Below are 22090 nucleotides of genomic sequence, written 5' to 3' on the forward strand. Positions count from 1 at the left end.
TTCTGCTCTCCTGAACTGAGAGAAATATTCTAACAAGGTTGTACTAAAATTCCAATTTTAGATTCGATCCACTTCTCACAAGTCTTTGTAGCTACTGATTTCAAACATTCACCCTAAAATACATCATGGAGCTTTCATGAGAGATGCTCCGACTATGTTTATGGACTGTGGAACCAAGATCTTCCCTGTGTCACAAACTCCATGGTAGACCTGAGGGCAGAAAACGTTGCTTCATGACCACTCTTGGAGATGTCTGCATATTTCGTGGTTTTGGACTCCTTATGCTGTATTTGCCTCCACTGTCCTCACCTTCTTCTTCGGCTATCACTTGCTAATGAGGATGATTGTCCATCTAAGAAACGTTGTGTTACTGGCCATGGGTTCTGTGGGTACATGTTTGGCTGATATGCCAGATCCTCGAGCCACATATTTGACCACACACTTGGAAGGTGTTTCCGGGAGATGGGGTCGGCCCTTGGATTCTAAATCGCTGGTATTCCTTTCTGAGGATACTTTTCCGGGCCTCTCCGCTTCACTCTGTCTATTACTTGCCGCTTATGCTGTTTGGCATGCAAGTGGCCCTGTGGTGTAGCTTCATCAGGTTGGCACCTCGGTTTTAGACATGCCTGGTGTTGCTCCTGGCATGCCCTCCCGCACTCTTCATTGACCCAGGGTTGATGGTTTGGTGGTAATGGTAGAGTGGGGGATATGCTGGGCCATGAGGCTACAGATTGTAATTGAGAACAATTCTGCTGCTGCTAATTGTCGACAGCACCTCCTGGATGCCCAGTCTTGAGTTGCTTGATCTGTTTGATGTCTATCCCATTTAACACGATGGGAGTGTCACACAACACGATGGAGGGTATCCTCAATGTGAAGACAGGCCTTGTCTCCATAAGGACTGTGTGGTGGTCACTCATACCGATACTGTCATGGACAGATACATCTGCAGGCAAGTGAGGATGAAGTCAAGTACGTTTTTCCCTCTTGTTGGTTCCTTCACTACCTGCCACAGTCCCAGTCTAGCAGCATGTCCTTGTAGCCATCTAAGATGGACACTGGGCTACAAAATGGAGAACTGCTGAGGCTGCAGGAAAAAACAGTCTTAGTGAGGACAAGCAGTTTGCAGAAGACTAATTTGCATCCTGCACGTACAGAAACCAGTTTTTGGCCAGGTGCAGAGTTTCAGCCAAAGGTGCAAATGGAAACAGATCTGCATAGTAATGAGGTGATCCAGATCCAGACCCCGCACAATAGAAACATTTAAGTATCAATGGATACTTTTGCGTAGACGCCCAGACAGAATGGCGCCACAGTAACCAACACAAAGAACCGTAGGGACCGCCCCACCCATCGAGGAACGACCCTCAGATTGGGGGGTTTGGAAGATATCGATTGGGAAAGGCCCAATCGATACCTGGCAGGTAAAAGAACCGCCCCAAGGGGGCACGGACTTCTAGGGACTATAAAGAGTAGGTCCTGCACATGGTTCGGTCTGTTTTGCTCCGGCCCAGATCTGCTGTTGCTTCCAGACTCCGGCCCAGACTTGTGACATCGCATCCTGACTCCAGTTTCATCACCGGCCGTTGAGCATCAGCCATCGAACTGTAAGTGCCAATACAACGATCGCTATGTGATCCAGACCTTGCTAGATCTTGACAACCTTACGATTCAGAGAGTCACAGACCAAGAACGGGACGAAGGCCTTGTTTCCTGACCTTGCCTGTTCCTGTCTAGATAAGTATTTAGTTGTTTAGTATTAGAAGTAAGTTAGTCTCTTTAGCATATGCATGTGTATTTATTATATTTGTTATAATAAACACCGATCGTTTGGACTTACTAATCGGTGTACAGATTTATTACTTTGAACCTGACCTTGATATACTTGTGACGGTGTCTCAATACAGCACCTGGCGACTCCGAGCATAATTACACATACAGAGCCATAGCAGTGTTAAGCACACGGCCTTTAAACGGAGGCATGTTAATCACACTCCAGTAAAACGAGCAACATCCTTTAGGACCCAGCCAGCGCGGTCTGTGGTCATACAACCGAGCCACCCTTGGTGATGGAAATCAAAGCTCCCCCTCCCAGAGTACATTCTGCACCCTTGTCACCCTCAGTGCTTCCTCCAAGTTGTGTTTAACATGAAAGAGTAAAGAGTGGTAACCAGCAGGTTTCCTTGTCCATGTTTCACCTGGGGCCATGAGACTTCATGGGGTCCAAAGTCGATGTTGAGGGCAACTCTCTCCCGACTATATAACCACTGTGCCACCACCTCTGCTGGGTGATTGTGGTGTTTGGGACATTACCTGTAAGGTATGATTCCATGAGTATGATTAAGTCAGGCTGTTGCTTGACCAGTCTGTGAGACAGCGCTCCCAACTTTGGAGGACTTTGTTGGTTTGCTGTTGTCATTTCTGGTGCCTCTATGGATATCGGGTGCTTTGTCCAGTTTCATTCCTTTGTAAGGGGCGACTACAACTGAGTGGCCTGCTAGGCCATTTCAGAAGGCACGTAAGAGTCAACCACATTGCTGGAGTCACATGTAGGCGTCACATGTAGGCCAGACAAAGTATGGATGGCAGATATTTCCCTAAAGGTTATTAGTAAACCGTTGGATTTTTTACAACAATCGACAATGGTTTCATGGTCATCATTAGACATTTTGGGCAGGATTCTCCATCCCGATCTCCGTCTCGCCAGCCGACCAATGGGGTTTCCCAATGTGGGCAGCGCCACGCTGTCGGAAAATCCCTGGGCAGCCGGCGCAACAGAGAATCCAGTCCTTTATATTTATTGGGTTTAAGTGCCACCAGCGTGATATAATTGCAAGTCTTTATCTTTCCCTACCCAGTTAGAGTCCACTGCAGGGAGATTATGTTCAGTAACTGTCGAGGACTCATTGTCCAAATCCAACATTTGACCCATTCATTTGAGACCTAGACATAGCTCCAGGTTTTCAAAAATGCTGTTGTAATTAAAATAGCTGCAGGATAAAAACATCAAATAATAAAAAGCCATTAGATAATACAGTTACTTCTGAAAACTTACCCTATTGAAGATCCATCCCCACTTGTCCAATTTGCTTTGGAAAAGTTCTGCAATACTCTGTCTTCTTCAAAATTAATCAGGCAAAACTGTAGAACATTTATCCACCTCTAATTCTCTATGATTCAAACCTCATGAATAAAATGAAGCCAGTTAATTACGCTGGCATTGATGCTGCTTCACATTCAGAATCTTAAATGCAACTACTCATTTTTGTTGAACTAATGTATATTCATCAGTCTATTCACAGTCTAATTACAAAAAGCTACTTCAGAAGCTATGCTGATGTCAACTTCCACATGGGTTTCCACTGACGGGTTATTTGGTGATTTGATTGTCTGATGTATAGAATTGAGTGAATATTTATAATCAAATATATATTCATGGAAAAGATAAAGTTCACGCTTTCAATTCTATCTAGATTTTATTATATCTGACTAAACTTTATTTCCTAAATTTAAAAACTATTCAACCAAAAGAAGTGACACTGTCAGGACAGGCTGAGAAAAAGCAAGGCACTGGGCCTTAATAGATGTCAGTCTTCAAACAAAGTAATTAAAACGATAGCCAATGATACTGTGGAGGGTCACACTGTGACATGATGTATTACTTCCCATCAAACTTGATGCTATGTAGGTATTTCAGCCAAGGCTGAAAAGCTATCAAATTGTCTCTTCATATCACAATAGCACCATGTACAAGGCACATGACAAAATGATAAGCCATGTACAAACGTTCTGAAGAGCCTGTGACTTGCAATACACGGGTAGATTCGCCATTGGCCAACTCCAGTACCAGGATTCCCAATGAGGCGGAGAATACAGCTTGGGAGAGAAATGAATATGGCACCCTTTGCAATGTTTTGATCCCTTCTGGTGGCCTCAGTGCACTGCACCCCCCCCCCCCCCCCCCCCACCCCTCATTACACTGACCCACACTCTTTTGGGCTGGTGCACGTTTGCCCAAGTGTGACCCTGAGGAGGCTCAAGCAGTGCATAACTGAGGTCTCCCCTAAAGTCCATCACAATACATTCCTCTCTTCCATTATACAAATCCTGCCAATCCCCGCAGACAAGTAGGGGTACCCACCAACCAGCTCCCCCTCCCCGATCACGGGAATAATGGGTAACATCCTCCCCCACCACACAACACACACAGAATCACAGAATTTACAGTGCAGAAGGAGGCCATTCGGCCCATCAAGTCTGCGCCCTACCTACCCAAGCCCACACCTTCACCCTATCCCCCTAACCCAGTAACCCCACCCAACGCTAAGGACAATTTTGGACACTAAGGGCAATTTAGCATGGCCAATCCAACTAACCTGCACATTTTTGAACGTGGGAGGAAACCGGAGCACCCGGAGGAAACCCACGCAGACATGGGGAGAAAGTGCAGACTCCGCACATGTGTGAGGGTGGCCCGAATCCCCCCACTGACCAACCCAGTCCCTCCATCACATCATCCAATAGAGACCCCTATCCGTGACACCCCCCCCCCCCCCCCACTAGAGATACTCATCAGAGACCCCCACATCAGAGACTCTGATCAGAGACCCCAATAGAGACCCCCATCTGTGACCCCCCCACCAGACACTCCCATCAGAGGCCCCAATAGAGACCACCATCCTGGCCAAAATGTAACACAATATAAACAGTGTTCCATATTACTATGCCAGGGTGTCATTGCCATTTCACCACCCAGTCTGCAACATCTTTCCTGTACATATTCTGAGTGAACTCAGGCACAGAAGCTGGTAGAATACACAAGCAGGGTGCCTGCATTCTATTCATTCAGCTTAATAACGTCAACCTATATTCTTCAGGCTGTTATCGGATCAGGTGAAACTTCTTTCTCCCTAGCTTTTTCAATTTTTCCTCTATGGCTTTCTCAACATCATGAGTCTTCTGCAGAAGAACAGATCCCAGGGGTGGACAATCCCTTCGTAGTGCAATGTCAGACACTCCTCACCTCCCAGGCACCAGGACATTGGCACTCCACATGGGTGCGATAGTGATCTGCATGTGGTGAAACATCCAGCACCCCGAGCAGCATCAAACTCCTGGTTGCAAATGCAAAAAGAAAACTAGCGAGAGCGAACCTGTCTCTCAGACCTGCTGTGGCTGTGAGGGAATTCCATAGTCCAGATATGAAAATGAAACTGCTGGCCTCACACAAACCTTTCAGAATGTCTGGCAAGAGATTTTGTCACTATGGCTGAGAATATGGCGAAGTTTGCATCCAGCCTCTGTGCTGTCATTTTGCATGAGATCACCATCCTGGAGTCTATCCTGTATACTGACATCAACTCCAGGGACTCTGGAGCCGGATTCCCTCAGCTGGAACGTTAGTATTTATTCAAAGCTGGAACAGAAACCATATAGACTCTGGGCTCCATTATGGGGATATTGATAGGTTTTGAAGAGATTGGTCATCTTCTGGAATCTGCTGTCCCCAAAATTATTGGAAATGATGAACCTCCGCACCAAGGATCATGATGGAAGCATACATGCTGACTGCTCTCGGGAGGTCAATAGGTCTGTGTATCCAGTCCTCCATAACCAAGTTAACTGGGAAAGATTGCCCAAGGTGCCACAACCTGCAGAGGGCAGCAGAGCGGAGCTACTGATTGGCTGTTCCGGGGAGATTTGCATACGTGCAGTGCAGTCAGCCTAATTTGAAGGTGCACCTGCGAAAGAGACCCGAGGAGTTCGAGTGCAAGCAAGCAACCAGCAGAGGGCAGCAGAGCGGAGCTACAGATTGGCTGTTCCAGGGAGATTTGCATACGTGCAGTGCGGTCAGCCTAATTTGAAGGTGGTTTGTGAAGGGGCTGTTGTCAAGTGACAATTTAATTCTTCGTGTGTTGGTGAGTATTGTGATTGGTAAGTAAAATCTTTATTCCTTTCACTTATTAATTATTTGATACTATATTTGTAATCAGTTAAGGTAAAGGGTAAAAATGGCAGGAGATCCCAGACCCGTGTTATGCTCCTCGTGCGCAATGTGGGAGTTCAGGGACGCGGCCGATGCCCCTGACTTCTTCATGTGCAGGAAGTGTGTCCAGCTGCAGCTCCTGTTAGACCACATGACGGCTCTGGAGCTGCGGATGGACTCACTTTGGAGCATCCGCGATGCTGAGGAGGTAGTGGATAGCACGTTCAGTGAGTTGGTCACACCGCAGATTAGGATTGGTGATGGAGACAGGGAATGGGTGACCAAAAGGCAGAGAAAGAGCAGGAAGGTAGTGCAGGTGTCCCCTGCGGTCATCTCCCTCCAAAACAGGTATATCGTTTTGGATACTGTTGGGGGAGATGACTCACCAGGGGAAGGCAGTAGTAGCCAGGCTCATGGCACCGTGGCTAGCTCTGCTGCACAGAAGGGCATGAAAAAGACTGGCAGGGCTATAGTCATAGGGGATTCAATTGTAAGGAGAGTAGACAGGTGCTTCTGTGGTCGAAAACGAGACTCCCGAATGGTATGTTGCCTCCCGGGTGCTCGGGTCAGGGATGTCTCCGATCGGCTGCAGGACATACTGAAGGGGGAGGGTGAACAGCCAGTTGTCGTGGTGCATATAGGCACCAACGATATAGGTTAAAAAAAAGGGATGAGGTCCTACAATCAGAATTTAGGGAGTTAGGAGATAAGTTAAAAAGTAGGACCTCAAAGGTAGTAATCTCAGGATTGCTACCAGTGCCACGGGACAGTCAGAGTAGAAATTCAAGAATAATCAGAATGAATACGTGGCTTGAGAGATGGCGCAGGAGGGAGGGGTTCAGATTTTTGGGACATTGGAAACGGTTCTGGGGCGGTGGGACCATTACAAACAGGATGGTCTACACCTGGGCAGTACTGGAACCAATATCCTAGGGGGTGCTTTTGCTAAAACTGTTGGGGAGGTTTTAAACTAATGTGGCAGGGGGATGGGAACCAGATTAGGAAGTTAAGAGGTCAGTAAAGAAGCAGCAACTATAGCCAGTAAGGTACGATACAATAAACTCAATGTGACTAAGGGGAAGAGTAGACAGGGAAGAGATGATGAACGCAAAGGTGGTCTGAGGTGCATTTGTTTTAATGCGAGAAGTGTAGCAGGTAAGGCAGATGAATTTAGGGCTTGGATCAGTACCTGGGAATATGATGCTATAGGTATTACTGAGACTTGGTTGAGGGAAGGGCAGGACTGGCAACTGAATATCCCAGGGTATAGATGCTTCAGGAGGGATAGAGAGGGAGGTAGAAGGGGTGGAGGAGTTGCATTACTCGTCAGAGATGATATCACAGCTGTGATTAAGGAGGGCACGATGGTGATTCGAGCACTGAGGCAATATGGGTGGAGCTGAGAAATAGGAAGGGTGCAGTAACATTGTTGGGACTTTACTACAGGCCTCCCAAAAGCGAGCATGAAGTAGAGGTACAAATATGCAGACAGATTATAGAAAAATGTAGGAGCAATAGGGTGGTTGTGATGGGAGATTTTAACTTCCCCAACATTGAATGGGATTCGTGTAGTGTTGGAGGCGTAGATGGAGCAGAGTTTGTAAGGAGCATCCAGGAGGGTTTTTTTAGAGCAGTATGTAAATAGTCCAACTCGGGAAGGGGCCATACTGGACCTGGTATTGGGGAATGATCCCGGCCAGGTGGTTGATGTTTCAGTCGGTGATTACTTTGGGAATAGCGATCACAATTCCGTAAGTTTTAGAATACTCACGGACAAGGACAAGAGGGGTCCGAAAGGAAGAGTACTAAATTGGGGAAAGGCAGAGTATAACAAAATTCGGCAGGAGCTAGGGAATGTGGATTGGGAGCAGCTGTTTAAGGGTAAATCCACATTTGAAATGTGGAAGTCTTTTAAGGAAAGGTTGATTAGAGTGCAGGACAGACATGTTCCTGTGAAAATGAAAGATAGAAATGGCAAGATTAGGGAACCATGGATGACGGGTGAAATTGTGAGACTAGCTAAAATGAAAAAGGAAGCATACATAGGATCGAGGCAACTCAAAACTGATGAAGCTTTGGAGGAATATCGGAAAAGTAGGAAGAATCTCAAACTCGCAATAAAGAGGGCTAAAAGGGGTCATGAAATATCTTTGGCTAACAGGGTTAAGGAAAATCCCAAAGCATTTTATTCGTATGTAAGGAGCAAGAGGGTAACTAGAGAAAGGATTGGCCCACTTAAAGACAAAAGAGGGAATTTATGCGTGGACTCAGAGGAAATGGGTGAGATTCTTAATGAGTACTTTGCATCGGTATTCACAAAGGAGAGGGACAAGACAGATGTTGAGGCTAGGGATGGATGTTTAAATATTCTCGGTCAAGTTGTCATACGGAAGGGGGAAGTTTTGGGTATTCTAAAAGACATTAAGGTGGACAGGTCCCCAGGACCGGATGGAATTTATCCCAGGTTACTGAGGGAAGCGAGGGTCAAAATAGCTGGGGCCTTAACAGATATCTTTGCAGCATCCTTGAGCACGGGTGAGGTCCCGGAGGACTGGAGACTTGCTAATGTTGTCCCTTTGTTTAAGAAGGGTAGCAGGGATAATCCAGGGAATTATAGACCTGTGAGCTTGACGTCAGTGGTAGGCAAACTGTTGGAGAAGATACTGAGGGATAGGATCTATTCACATCTGGAAGAAAATAGACTTATCAGTGATAGGCAGCATGGTTTTGTGCAGGGAAGGTCATGTCTTTCAAACCTAATAGAATTCTTTGAGGAAGTGACAAAGTTAATTGATGAGGGAAGGGCTGTAGATGTCGTATACATGGACTTTAGTAAGGCGTTTGATAAGGTTTCCCATGGCAGGTTGATGGAAAAAGTGAAGTCGTATGGGGTTCAGGGTGTACTAGATAGATGGATAAAGAACTGGCTGGGCAACAGGAGACAGAGTAGTGGTGGAAGAGAGTGTCTCAAAATGGAGAAGGGTGACTAGTGGTGTTCCACAGGGATCCGTGCTTGGACCACTGTTGTTTGTGATCTACATAAATGACCTGGAGGAAGGTATAGGTGGTCTGATTAGCAAGTTTGCAGATGATACTAAGATTGGTGGAGTTGCAGATAGCGAGGAGGACTGTCAGAGAATACAACAAAATATAGATAGATTGGAGAGTTGGGCAGAGAAATGGCAGATGGAGTTCAATCCAGGCAAATGCGAGGTGATGCATTTTGGATGATCAAATTCAAGAGCGGACTATATGGTCAATGGAAGGCTCTTGGGGAAAATTGATGTGCAGAGAGATCTGGGCGTTCAGGTCCATTGTACCCTGAAGGTGGCAACGCAGTTTGATAGAGTGGTCAAGAAGGCATACAGCATGTTTGCCTTCATCGGACGGGGTATTGAGTACAAGAGTTGACAGGTCATGTTACAGTTGTATAGGACTTTGGTTCGGCCACATTTGGAATACTGCGTGCAGTTCTGGTCACCACATTACCAGAAGGATGTGGATGCCTTGGAGAGGGTGCAGAGGAGGTTCACCAGGATGTTGCCTGGTATGGAGGGTGCTAGCTATGAAGAAAGGTTGAGTAGATTAGGATTGTTTTCGTTGGAAAGACGGAGGTTGAGGGGGGACCTGATTTAGGTCTACAAAATTATGAGAGGTATGGACAGGGTGGATAGCAACAAGCTTTTCCCAAGAGTGGGGGTGTCAGTTACAAGGGGTCACGATTTCAAGGTGAGAGGGGGAAAGTTTAAGGGAGATGTGCGTGGAAAGTTTTTTTACGCAGAGGGTGGTGGGTGCCTGGAACGCTTTACCAGCGGAGGTGGTAGAGGCGGGCACGATAACATCATTTAAGAAGCATCTAGACAGGTATATGAATGGGCGGGAACAGACGGAAGTAGACCTTGGAAAATAGGAGATAGGTTTAGATAAAGGATCTGGATCGGCGCAGGCTGGGAGGGCCAAAGGGCCTGTTCCTGTGCTGTAATTTTCTTTGTTCTTAATTGGTTTGTGCACCCAGAGATCATCAACCATTAGAAGAACAGCAACCTTTCACCTGCTGCAGCCACCAGGGGAGCACCTTATAGCAAAGGAAACTGAGGAGTCATGGTCAGTATGGCACAGGAGGAGACCATTCAGCTCACTATGGCCACACCAGCTCTCTGTGGAGCATTCCAGCCAGTGTCATTCCATTTCCTTAGCCCTACAGGTTTAGTTCTATCAAGTGTACATCCAATTTAGTTTTGAAATAATTATTTAAATTCAACTCCACCACTCTCACTGTGATAGTGGTGTCTGGGACATTATCTGTCAGGTAGGATTCTGCGAGTATGACTGTAAGGCTGTTGCTATTCTGCGAGACAGCTCTCCCAACTTTGGAACAAGCCCTGAGATGTTAGTAAGGAGTACCTGGCAGGGTCGACAGGGCTGATTTGCCGTTGTCATTTCTCGTACCTGGGTCAATGTCGGGTTTTTTGTGTTTTTGTAGCAGCTGGTCATTTCAGAGGGCATTTACATTGCTGTGGATCTGGAGTCACATGTAGGTCAGACCAGGCAAGGATAGCACATTTCCTTCCCTAAAGTATATTAGTGAATCAGATGTTTTTTACAATTGTTTCATAGTCATCATTCGACTTTTTATTCCAGATATTTTTTATTGAGTTTAAATTCCACCACCTCCTGGGATTCGAACCAGAACCCCCAGATCACTACCCTGGTTGTCTGGATTAATAGTCCAGCGACAATACCACTATGCCACCACCTCCCCTCATTATTGTACCATCAGGTAATAGGAACTGCTTTGCTTTGTCTACCTTATCTAACCCAATCTTATTCTTGTAGCTAAATCCCTCATCCTCTGAACCATTCTGCTAATCTTTTGTTCATGCTCTCAAGGACCTTCACGTCTTTCCTAAAATATGGTGGCCAGAATTGGAAGCAACACTCGAGTTGTAGAGTAATCCAAACTTTATAAAGGTTCAACATAACTTCCCTGCTTTTGTACTCAATATTTCTATTTATCAAGTCCAAGATCCTATAGGCTTTGCTATTCGCACTCAATATATCCGAGCACTATCAAAGAATATACCTGCATGAGAACCCCCAGATTCCTGTCCCTGAACCTGCGGATTGATAACCTGAGTGGGAAATAAATGGAAGGTATTTATTGTTTGGTATTAAATAATGCAAATTTGGTTCTTTGATCTGTCATGACATTTAATGATAGCTTGAGTCTACAATGTAAGAATGTCATTAGACATTGCATCAATAGTTTGACTGTTCTCCCATGGAAGACGAAGAGAGCAGAGAAGAACATTTTTTTGTTGGGGTCTCAGCTTTGAGCTAGTCCTTCTCTGGATGCATGTTAAGAACGTGGTTTTCAATAAATAGACCATGATGTCATATGGCTCAATCTTGCTCTTGGTAATGTTGATACACCTGCTAAGCTTGTTCTTCAAAGTGGCATTTGAAAGGTAATATGCTACAATGCATCTTATTGGTGATGTGTGCCACAATTCATTGAGAAATGAATGCTCAAGGTCCAATTAAATGCCTAGGTGATTGATGTGGGGGAAATCAAGCAATAGTAATGTCATTGAATGTCAAGGGCAGATGGATAGATTCTCTCTTGGTGAAAATAGTCATTACCCAGCACTTAAGTAGCAAGTAACATTTGTGCCTGATGAGCCCAAGCCTGACTGTTGTCCTGGTGTTTTTGCATCACGGTATGGACTACTTCATAATGTGGAGTTAAAAATAGGGCTGAACACTGCAATCATCAGTGCACATTTTATTCAGTTGAAATTGACATGGAAACATCAAACTGTACTATACGACCAGTATAATTCATTAAAAATCAAGCGCAAGTCAGATTGTTCAACAAAGTATTTAAGATTTATATAAACATCTTTCGCCGCATCAGGACATGCATTTATATAGCGTCTTTAAAATAAAAACGTCCCAAGGCGCTTCAGAGGCATTCTGAAACAAAATGCAACACCAAGCCACCAAAGGAGATATTTGGAGAGATCATCCATATCTTGTACAAAGATAGATTTTCTGGAAAGTCTTGAAGGAGTAAACCCAGGTAGTGGAGGAGATTTAAAGAGGGAATTTCATATTCAGCTGAAGGCACAGCACCATTGGTGCAGTAATTAGAGCAGTGCAGAGGATTGTAGGGTTGGAAAAGATGAGAAATAGGGAGGGGCAAGACAGTGGAGGGATTTGAAAACAAAGAAGAATTTTTAAAATGAGGTATTATTGAACTGGAAATCAGTGTACATCAGCAAGCAAAGCACAGATGGGTAAATGCCGTGTTTGGAAGACCGACAGAGTGTATAATACAAGAGTCCAGCCAGGACAGTTGGAATTGCCAAATCTAGGGGTAACAAAGGCGTATATGGAGGAGTTCAGCAACAAAACCACTGAGGCAGAGACGGGCAATGCTATGAAGGCATAATCCCATGAATGCGGTTGAATACTCATCTTGGGGTGAAATATAACAGGATCGTTCAGCCTCAGACAGTTGCTGGGGAAAGGGATGGAATCAGTGGTGAGGGAGCGAGCGTATGTCCGTGGTGGAAGACAATGGTTTCAGGCAAATATTTAACTGGAGGAAATTTCTGTTAATCTAGTACGGAACATCAGATAAGCAGTCTGACAATTTAAAGACAGTGGATACTTTTAGAGGTGGTGGTGAGGTAGAGCTAGGTGTCATATGTGGCAACTTACATTGTTTCAGAAAATATCAAGGGACAGCTTCCAGTTGAGAAACAGGAGGGCGTCAAAGGATAAAATTTCTGAGGATACCAGAGGGAAGTGTGCATGAATGGGGAAACAATTGACGCCTGCTCTGGCGATCAAGATCAGTAAGAATGAGTGGCTGTAAATGTGTTAGAGGTCTACATGGAGGGTGAGATTAAGGGAGGATTGGAGGGCAATGAATTGAGGTGAGGGGGGGGGGGGGGGGAGAAGAAAGAGAAAGAGACGACTCAAGGAGATTGTACCTGGGATGAGTAGCCTGTCAATGTAGAGGGGGGAATGTTGTGTACCTGGGATGAGTAGCCTCTCAATGTAGAGGGGGGAATGTTGTGAAGATAGCTCGTCAAGAAAAGTGGCATGGTAATGAGCAAATGATGGGCAACCAGGACTTTGAATGCAAGGTGAGAGTGGCTGAACAAGGTGATATAAGTAGTACAAGCAATGAAGGAGCAAGGGGACAGACCAAATGAGATTTGGTGATAACAGCCACACCATTGCAGAGACAGTCTAGGCCAGACAAAACGGGAAAGGTATAGCCACTTAAGAAGGTATCAGTTAAGTGGAATGTGACATCACCTCAACAACTGAGGCGAGAATAATAGAAGCAACAAGTTAAATGTATCTTGCTGATTCCCTATATTAGTTGCAATGCACTTGGTCAAAATGATTCTTATTACCTGTTTTTAGAATATGGAAGAGAGGCGCCCAAGTTTGCACTTTGACACTTGAAAATGTTTTATTTTGGCATGGCACAAATCTGTTGGGTAGAAATCCCACAGGTTGTCCAAATAGCAGTTGGTTGTTAAATTAGGTTGGTTTCTCAAGCAGGCACTTGCATACAAAACACTTCAAGATATGATCTGCTACTCAAGGTAGACGGGGCACATTGGGAGCACTGATGATTGTAACCAGACAAGACATTAACACAAGTTTGTCCCATCACACACTCCACACCAGCCCCTGTAGCTATCTTTTTAGGGTTGGTTTTCCATTCATATTTTCATTTTTAGTCTCACCATTTTAGCTTTAAATTTCAATTACAGATTTTCTTGTTGGGCTGATAACAGTACACTCATCAGCTGCATACATGGCCTGTCCACCATATTATGATAACATTGATTCTCACAACTTCTATGTCAGGCACTATCCTGCCAAGTGATATTGGACAATCCTCAGGCAGTACATTCTAAAAATACGCAGCATTCACTCCTTCATTTTTTTATCAGGATCTATTTCTCAGCATCATAAAGTGTTGATTCAACCCTAGCCTTATGCAATCTTCTTGCATCCTAATTTCACATTAGTTTCCTCAACCATAGCCCTTGTCCTATGCCATCAAGAGTAACTTTGTTTGAAATTTCCCAATTAGCAAGATTTAATTCCACTAGTTATCTAACTATACTTCTATGTTTTTTAAAACAATGAACACTACCAACACTTGGTCAAGCATTTTAATAGGCTTTTTGTTGAATACATTGACCATAATACTCCAGTTAATTTACAAAGGAATTATAAAGCTTACAAGTATGTTACAGTGATTTCAAAAAGTATATTTCATTTCTCAAATTGGGAAATGAACACATGCTCGGTTGCAAGGATACATGTATACAAATACATCATAAACCTCTGAATAAAGCAAACACCACCCTTTTATCAACTTAGCAGCTCAAGATTTTACATGAAGTACGTGATGTGCCTACTTTTAGAATAAAGTCTTTACAGCTACTATAGAATTCAACATTGCTACTACACCTACAGGATAATAAGGAGGAGTACGCATTCAAGGGAAGAAGCAATATCTAAAATAGACAATGCAACAGCTTTCATCATAGATTAAGGAAAATGACTAATAAACTTAGGAAGAAAAACAAATTAGGCCATTAACTCACTGAAAGCAGTGTAATTCACGTTGGATAATTCTCATCATTCTGCTAATCAAGACTTCCCATGTGCGAGAAGTCGCTCAACCTAGCTCACCTGCTTAACTGTTGTAGAGTACAAGGCAGATACAGAAAGTGTGCCATTTGTAGACATAGACAGACAATTGGAAAGCTTTAAACAAAAGTTGTTCTGCAGGTCATCAAACCTATGAATTTTCTATAGTTTGAGAACCTAGATTCCAATCTTTGCAAATAATTCTCATTGAGCAATTTGAGGTGACTTTGCAAAAAATGCCTTCAGACAAAAAAGATGCAGAATGTTGATTAATGTGCGTCGCTGATAAGTGTGTAAACTGGTTAATTTGTACTGGTCTTGGAAAGAATGATTTAACACATTCAATGGGGTAAATTATTTGTTTGTTTTGTAATCTCAAACTACAAGATTGCATATTTTACAGCAGTATGCAACCTGGTATACTGTCAAAATAACTACCACGAAGCAGAAACCTTTCTCTCAGTTAGGTGGCAAATCAAAATTAGGGCAGGCAGAAACAAGTCGCTGGGTTACAAACTGTCATTTGAGATGTACATAAAACAGATTTACATGAAATAACGCATAATACAAAAAAAAGCTTGCCAGTCATAAAAAGTCACCACAAAGAGACATCTCACTTGTGCTGGTATAATTCATAACTTGGAAGACAACATTGATAAATTGGTCAATCACTTAAGAAAGTTTAACTTCTGTTACATACATGTGACATTCTTGCAATCAATCCTTGAGACTGGAGAAGGAGAAGATTGACACAGCTCTTGGCTAATGTATACCATGACTGTTGTATTTTCTTCTGAGAGGATGTTCAAAGAAACAGACATGCAAACTATTTTCATTCAACTGAATGCAATGTTTAGTTAAAAGTTAGATAGTCAAATCACCATCCATGTTGTAACATTATACAACATTACAACTTTTACTTTTTGTACATTAATAGTTTCAATTACATTTGAATGAAAGTAGGGAGCACTTTTGGGGTTTTCTCTCCAAATCTTCACAATCCGTTTACTTCTCAAGAGTTAGGGTTCATTCAGTGAGTCCAGTTGTCTTCTAATAACTCAACCAAGTGCATTGATTATGAGCAAATATAGGGAATGTTTAACAGGTTATTTGACCACAGAAGCATTAGTCAAACCTGATTGTTGCACTCAATATGTGCACTTCCAACAGAGATTATGGACAGCTACTTAAAGCATGATACCCTGCCCTATTTTCATTTCCCTAATCTAGGTAGCCATGGTTAACAGTAAAAAAACTTGACCACTGCTCCAGTGAGGAAAATAAAACTCAACAAACCATGACAGCTCCTGGCCTATTTGACTAAGCTACTCACTGGAAATACTGGCTGAGCTTTGGGATTCTGCTCCTGTTTTTGTTACACACAAAATATTGTAAAGATGGTATACAATGAGCCATAGTTGAAATTTAGTCACAAGTTCAGCTTTCTTCAATTTCAATATTTCAAACATTACTTCAGTTTTCTGGACAAAAAGCTGTGCAATATTCATGTCCAATAAAAAGTAGAGGCAAAATACTTAGATCTTTCTTTGTTTTCTCAGCGAGACAACCTTCAGCTGGTTTACAAGGAGCATGCAAAAGACCAGTTTTAGGTCATTTATTGTCCCAAGTTCCAGTATGCTAATCTTAATTGGCTAATTTGCTTCACATATTACAATATATTGTGTAAGAGAAATGTTACAACAAATGTCTTAAAAAGATCACCACCACAGAGTATCAACAATTCTCCCACACTAGTTTAGTGGTGGTTATGAATCTCTGGATTCCAAGAGAACAGTTATATGAACATATTATGAAGGACTGAGGAGTGTAATTGATAGTCTGTATAGAAAAGTTGCTTATACTACACTTAAATACAAATTCCATACTGTTTTTCTTTGCATGTTAACTGTGCCCATGTAATTTCTTGCTTTACAATTAGAATTGAAATTTTTTAATTGTAATATCAGATAAATTATTATTATAGTGTAATTTGTAGAGGTAACCAACACACAAATGATTTAAATCTGCATATTCACTTCCTTCAAACAATTAATTACTGTTCTATCTTGGGCAGAAAGGATTTCCACATGTGCAAATATTTAGCTTAAATAAACCCCTGTCTTTGAAATAAAGTGGTGCATACAAAACGTTTGTTGAACCACTACAGAAGTTTACTGAAACAGCGAACTGTTAAGCATTTTTTAGGCATTCAGCTGTAAAGATTTTATAATTAAACTGCAATACAGATAATTTAGTTTTTAAAAAACAAATCAACATAAGTCACCTTGATTCATTTTTACTCAAGTTGAAATACATGTGAATAAGGTAAATACAAGTCATGCTGTGGAAGATAAAATAAAATCTTCCTTCATGACATCCTGAAAGATTTTTAGTTTCACTGACTCATTTCAAAGGAATGCCTTCCTTGGAAAGAAGTATTGGTCATTAGATAGAATATAATATATATGGTACAGTTCAATGGCAATCCTATTGTCTTGGCATGTCTAAAAGGCACATTCTGTAACCATCTACTACAGAGAAGGAGGTGTGATAGTGATTTTAAATTGTTTTCTGGAATCTTTATAATCTGTGTGCTGCTAGGTTACAAGACAAGACCTTCATAAATAGGTCCATCAGCTTCAGGTGATTCTCTCCGCAGACGCAGATGCTCCAGTGTGTTGTGAAAGTGTTTGTTAATTTGCTCAGTTTCTTCGCTGGATTCTAAGTTTGGGAGATCTTCTCTTATTTTTTGAATAAGCTGATTTAAGACTTGAATAGTCACCTGAAAAATAAAAAAGTTTATGGAAAATTTTGCAGTAACAAGTTTGAAATATCATTTTTTTCTGTAACATTGTACGAACTTTGAAAGGCTAAACAAAACATTTTATTGAGAAGCATCAGCCATACTTAAAACAGAGGCATCATATGTACTATTGGATGATCTCATCAAGGGGCAACAGGTAAATGAGAAAGTGGAAAGAGCCATGGTTTGATTCTTGGAATTCCAGAAGTAACAGTACATGCTTGGGAATAGATACCATTGCTGGAAATGCTCTAACTATGACTGAGATAGAGAGCAGTGGAGGAAGACATAGTTACATGTCTCAAAGGTTACTGAGAGGTCAAGGGGATGAGTAGGGATAGGGTACCAGAGAGAAAATGTCATATTTGACTTGGGAGCCGTTTTGATGCACAGGTGGGGCAGAAGCCCGATTGGTTAAGTTCAAACCCCATTTCTCTGCATTAACTTTGCAAAGTCTTCTCAAGATCACTGTCACCCTAGTCTTTAATCACTTCTCAATTGCTTCCTTCATGGACCCCATTTTCTTTCTTCTTAAATAAATTAAGAGTACCCTATTTTATTTCCAATTAAGGGTCAATTTAGTGTGGCCAATTCCACTACCCTGCGCATTTTTGGGTTGTGGGAGTGAGACCCACGCAGACACGGGGAGAATGTGCAAATTCCACGTGGACGGTGACCCGTGGCCAGGATCAAACCCAGTTCCTCGGCGCTGTGAGGCAGCAGTGCTTGGAGCCCATTTTCAATAATCTTATTTATGAAGTTTTTTTAAAATGCCAAAAATGTCACGTAGACACTTGTTGTACATGCCCAAACCTTAAAGGGTTGAGAGATGGGGAGAATTGGTACAAGAATTAATGAATGAATAATGGTGATTGAAGAATGTACTTTCCTCATCACAACTTTTGAATGTGGCTCACTTTTGAATGTGTCTCTTAGGTTCTGGTGGACCTTTCTTGGCATCCATTATTCATGCATAAACTAAGAAAATTACTATTTTCTATGAGGGAAAATGGGATAACCACAGCTGAACCTAATCTTGTTGGTCTATTAGTTCAGCTCACTGGATAGTGACCATTAATAGAAATCCAGGCTATTTTCCCCTGAAAATCCTGAAGTGGCGAAAACAATTGTAACCCTCCACTCCTCAGTACTGCTCTGGCTGTAACAGAATATGCAACAAGTATGTCAGCATCAGTAAATCAAAAATTTGATAAAGAGTTGGAAAAAGCTCTTTAGGATTGCCAAAAAAGCATCGAGGAAGAACTCTGTTCCTGAACAACTTCTTCAGAGAGACTTGCATCCACCCCTTAACAGCTTATGCCACTTGGCTATCTAGTATTCATCCTGTACCAATATAAAAATGCAGTACAGAAATCATTAAACTCATGCACACATCTTTGTAAGCATACAGTTGACCAGTGAGGTTTATGGACTTCGCTTTGCTTCAGTTATAATGATTTCTACTTAAAACATTAGCATGTTATTTCTCTTTCCAGATGCTGATGAATGTGAAGTTGCCAGCTACTTAATATATTCCAAAATGTGCAATGTTCTTTCTCATTATGATGGATATCAGCTGAGCACAGATCAGTAACAGAGCACACCTAGTCTGTTTGACTCATTACAAGAGGCAGTGCAATTACCCATTTAAAAAAAATTATACATGTCAGCAAAATTACTCTCTCTTATACAGGCAAGTGGCAATGTAAATTACAATGTAATAATTACTATTTTAAGCTTACCGCCTCATTTTCTTTCTCATAAAAGTATATGTATCGATTAAGGATTTCAGTGAAGAGCTGTACTTGTAGTGATGGATCCATACACTGATTGGCTATCTTCAACGCCTTCTTAAGGCATTCCATCACTCTCTTGCCATCATGAATCTTTGAAAAGAAAATGGAAATTAAACACAACCAAAAATAAATTAGCGAAGGAATTCAATATATTTTGGTCCACTGTACCAGTGGCTGGTGCATCCTCGAGTTATCCAACAAATATGTACACAGCAATTTTAGAAGGAATATTCCATACAAAAGAAGGATATTTTCTCATTTATATAAACCTATATCTTGAAGAAAAATCTCACTTTTAAACCTATGGAGATGTCAATTGCCACAGCGGCAATCAAGTACACAGCTAAGAAAAGGGCAAAAGGATGCATAATCCAGACAGCTAGACACTAGTTGAATGATAATTGGGCCAAAATGCAAAGTTCCCTCAAAACTGTAGCATAGGATTCCAGCTGTATATTCTAACATGTAAACGTTGTTACACCATCTAAAGTGTTTGGGAAAGATTGAGGTGCTAGAATAGAACTTCTGCCAACTATTCTCCATGAATATGAATGCAACCTGAAATTTCTGTTTGTTACATGGAGTACTTATGGAGTATGTAGTCAAAGTGATTATTCTTTCACTGTTCAGATGTTACTTTGTGCAAGAGGGGTTCAATGCAACTGTGTACAAGTTGAGAAGCAGCCAAAATAATTCTCTCCAATATTTACAATTCTACAGCAAGCAAAAAAATGAATGGACAGGTTATTGAGTTATTCAATGCTATAGATGGGTAATTGATGCTTATATTCTTACTTCCTCTCCATTCTTATCTGTGTTCCGCCCAGACCAAAATAAATGAGCACAGATGCTAACAGCACGGCACTGATCTGGCTTTTTAAGTAACTTTGAAGCAGCCAATGCACACTGTGTCCTCAAAGGCTCATGGTTCTCTTCACTGAAACATTTCATCCGCTCAAATGTTCCAATTATCAAAGTGATTGCTGCCAGCTGTGCCTTCGAATCACTGATTTCATCTTCATACAAAGAGAATGCCTAGAAAACAGTATTTTGTTTTTAAATAGTGTCATCCACAAAGTTTTACGCGGCATATTCAGAATGCTGGTTTCAGTATAAAATTATATGACAATGATTGTTGCAAAACATCTGTGTTCTGTCATCAGTAATGTGCCGTCTGCAGAATCTTATTTTATTGGGAAACCTTAAGAGACCTGCAGGAGGAAAAGGCCTGCCAAGTATTAACTACTCATCTTACTTTCAAACTGCAAGCTAAAAAATTCAACCGTACTGCTGGGACTTTTCACTCCCTTCCCCACCATCCTTGAAAAATTCCTGTTGCAAACATGAATAGGTGATTATTTTTACCTGTGACATAAACTCATAAGCCACGGTTTCATGATTCTCAAATCCAATATCCCCAGCTGCTAGTGCTCCCTGGAGAAATAGACGAAGTGGTAACTCTGCAAGCTCTGCTTTAATCAGGGCACTGATCGTCTGGTGGGCAAAAGAAAATATCTTCTGGCACTTCTTTTCCCATTTTTCATCCTGGAAAATGAGATAAATAAATAAAAGCTCCAGTGATGAAGAATTTAGCCGCTAGTCTTTTAAAATTAAAATAATGACATTACTCAGGACATAGCACTAAATGGTTATGAAATTAACTGTCTTGTGGCAATAATTATGACATTGTTCGTTCATTAACCTGCTCTTTTTGCTCAAGTAATGAATTGAAATCACAATTTTTCAGTTTCAATCTCTTTGAGCATTACTGGAAAAGTCAGTCTAAGAACTGATGTCCCTACAATGAGCAGATCTACTATAGGCTTAAAACATACATTGAAGAGATAAGGGGGAATGGCAAATGGCAACATTATTGAAACAAAATATGCATACCATGGTCCACATGTAATCCTTTCAACAAGTTTTCTCAAACAGAAAAAATTTAGTGTTAGGATCTTGCATGTCATGAAACTCTAACAATTGTTTCAGTCCCAAATTGAGGCTCAACTGCATATTTTTATTATATTAACTAGCGTAGAAAAACTGGTGCCAAAGCGACGTGTAAACTATGAATTGGTCAAGCTATTTACAGTGCATGTAAGGTCACTGTATACTGAACTTAGGCTGGTAGGTTCAGAACATGCCATCATGTGAATTAAACTGGACACGAGTGCCTGCCAAGTACACCAAGCAAGTGCAACTTGAAGCAATATTGAAGGCTCCCACTCACACTGCCAACACACAAGTATAAATTAATTTCCATGCTAACTTTTAAATTGAAATATTCATCTATTGCACTCGGGGAAATATATCGTGAGACAAATTATTGCAAGACAGCAGTTTTCAGTTTGTTGAATCAAGTTGATCCTCAATATTTAGCTGATCAGGGAAAAGTTTTATTATGTATTCATGAGCATATTGCCTGAGTAGGAAAATTATAGTGATGGTGATAGATAGGGGTTTGTTTCTTGATGAACAATTCATAGTTCACACATTGCTGAAAAGGAGATATATATAAAATTGAGAAAAGAAGGACCTATTTTCCTCAGTGGCGAAGTCAATAACCAGGAGCATAAATTTGAAGGTAGTTATGGAAGGATTGGAGAAGTTGAGAAATATTTCCACCCAGAAGGTGGTGATGATCAGGAACCCGGTGCGCGAAAGGGTGACAGAGACAGAAAACCTCTTTGCATTTAATAAAGTACTTGGATATACAGAGCCTCTGTACCCTCTCTGCTAGGACTCAGGTTCAAATCATGCCCCTGCAGAGAGTGAAATTTGGATTCAATAAAAATATGGAATTAAAAGTAGTCT

The 22090-nt window shown here is 41.8% G+C and overlaps 1 protein-coding gene across 2 annotated transcripts in view; it reads right to left on the bottom strand.

Annotated features, from left to right (window-relative positions):
* Positions 1 to 14179: 14179 nt before the first annotated feature.
* The window catches only part of vps35 (VPS35 retromer complex component), a 67530-nt gene continuing 59619 nt past the window's right edge, over positions 14180 to 22090 (bottom strand). For both annotated transcript variants that reach the window (XM_038806634.1, XM_038806635.1), the window contains exons 14-17: positions 20642 to 20821; positions 20072 to 20311; positions 19223 to 19366; positions 14180 to 17459 (exon numbers count right to left, since the gene is read on the bottom strand). In XM_038806634.1, coding sequence (XP_038662562.1) covers positions 17280 to 17459; positions 19223 to 19366; positions 20072 to 20311; positions 20642 to 20821 — 744 coding nt within the window. In that variant the 3' untranslated portion in view covers positions 14180 to 17279. The remainder of the gene's footprint in view (positions 17460 to 19222; positions 19367 to 20071; positions 20312 to 20641; positions 20822 to 22090) is intronic.

This window comes from Scyliorhinus canicula, chromosome 9 (genome assembly GCF_902713615.1).
Source record: "Scyliorhinus canicula chromosome 9, sScyCan1.1, whole genome shotgun sequence".
In the NCBI taxonomy this organism is placed as follows: Eukaryota; Metazoa; Chordata; class Chondrichthyes; order Carcharhiniformes; family Scyliorhinidae; genus Scyliorhinus; species Scyliorhinus canicula.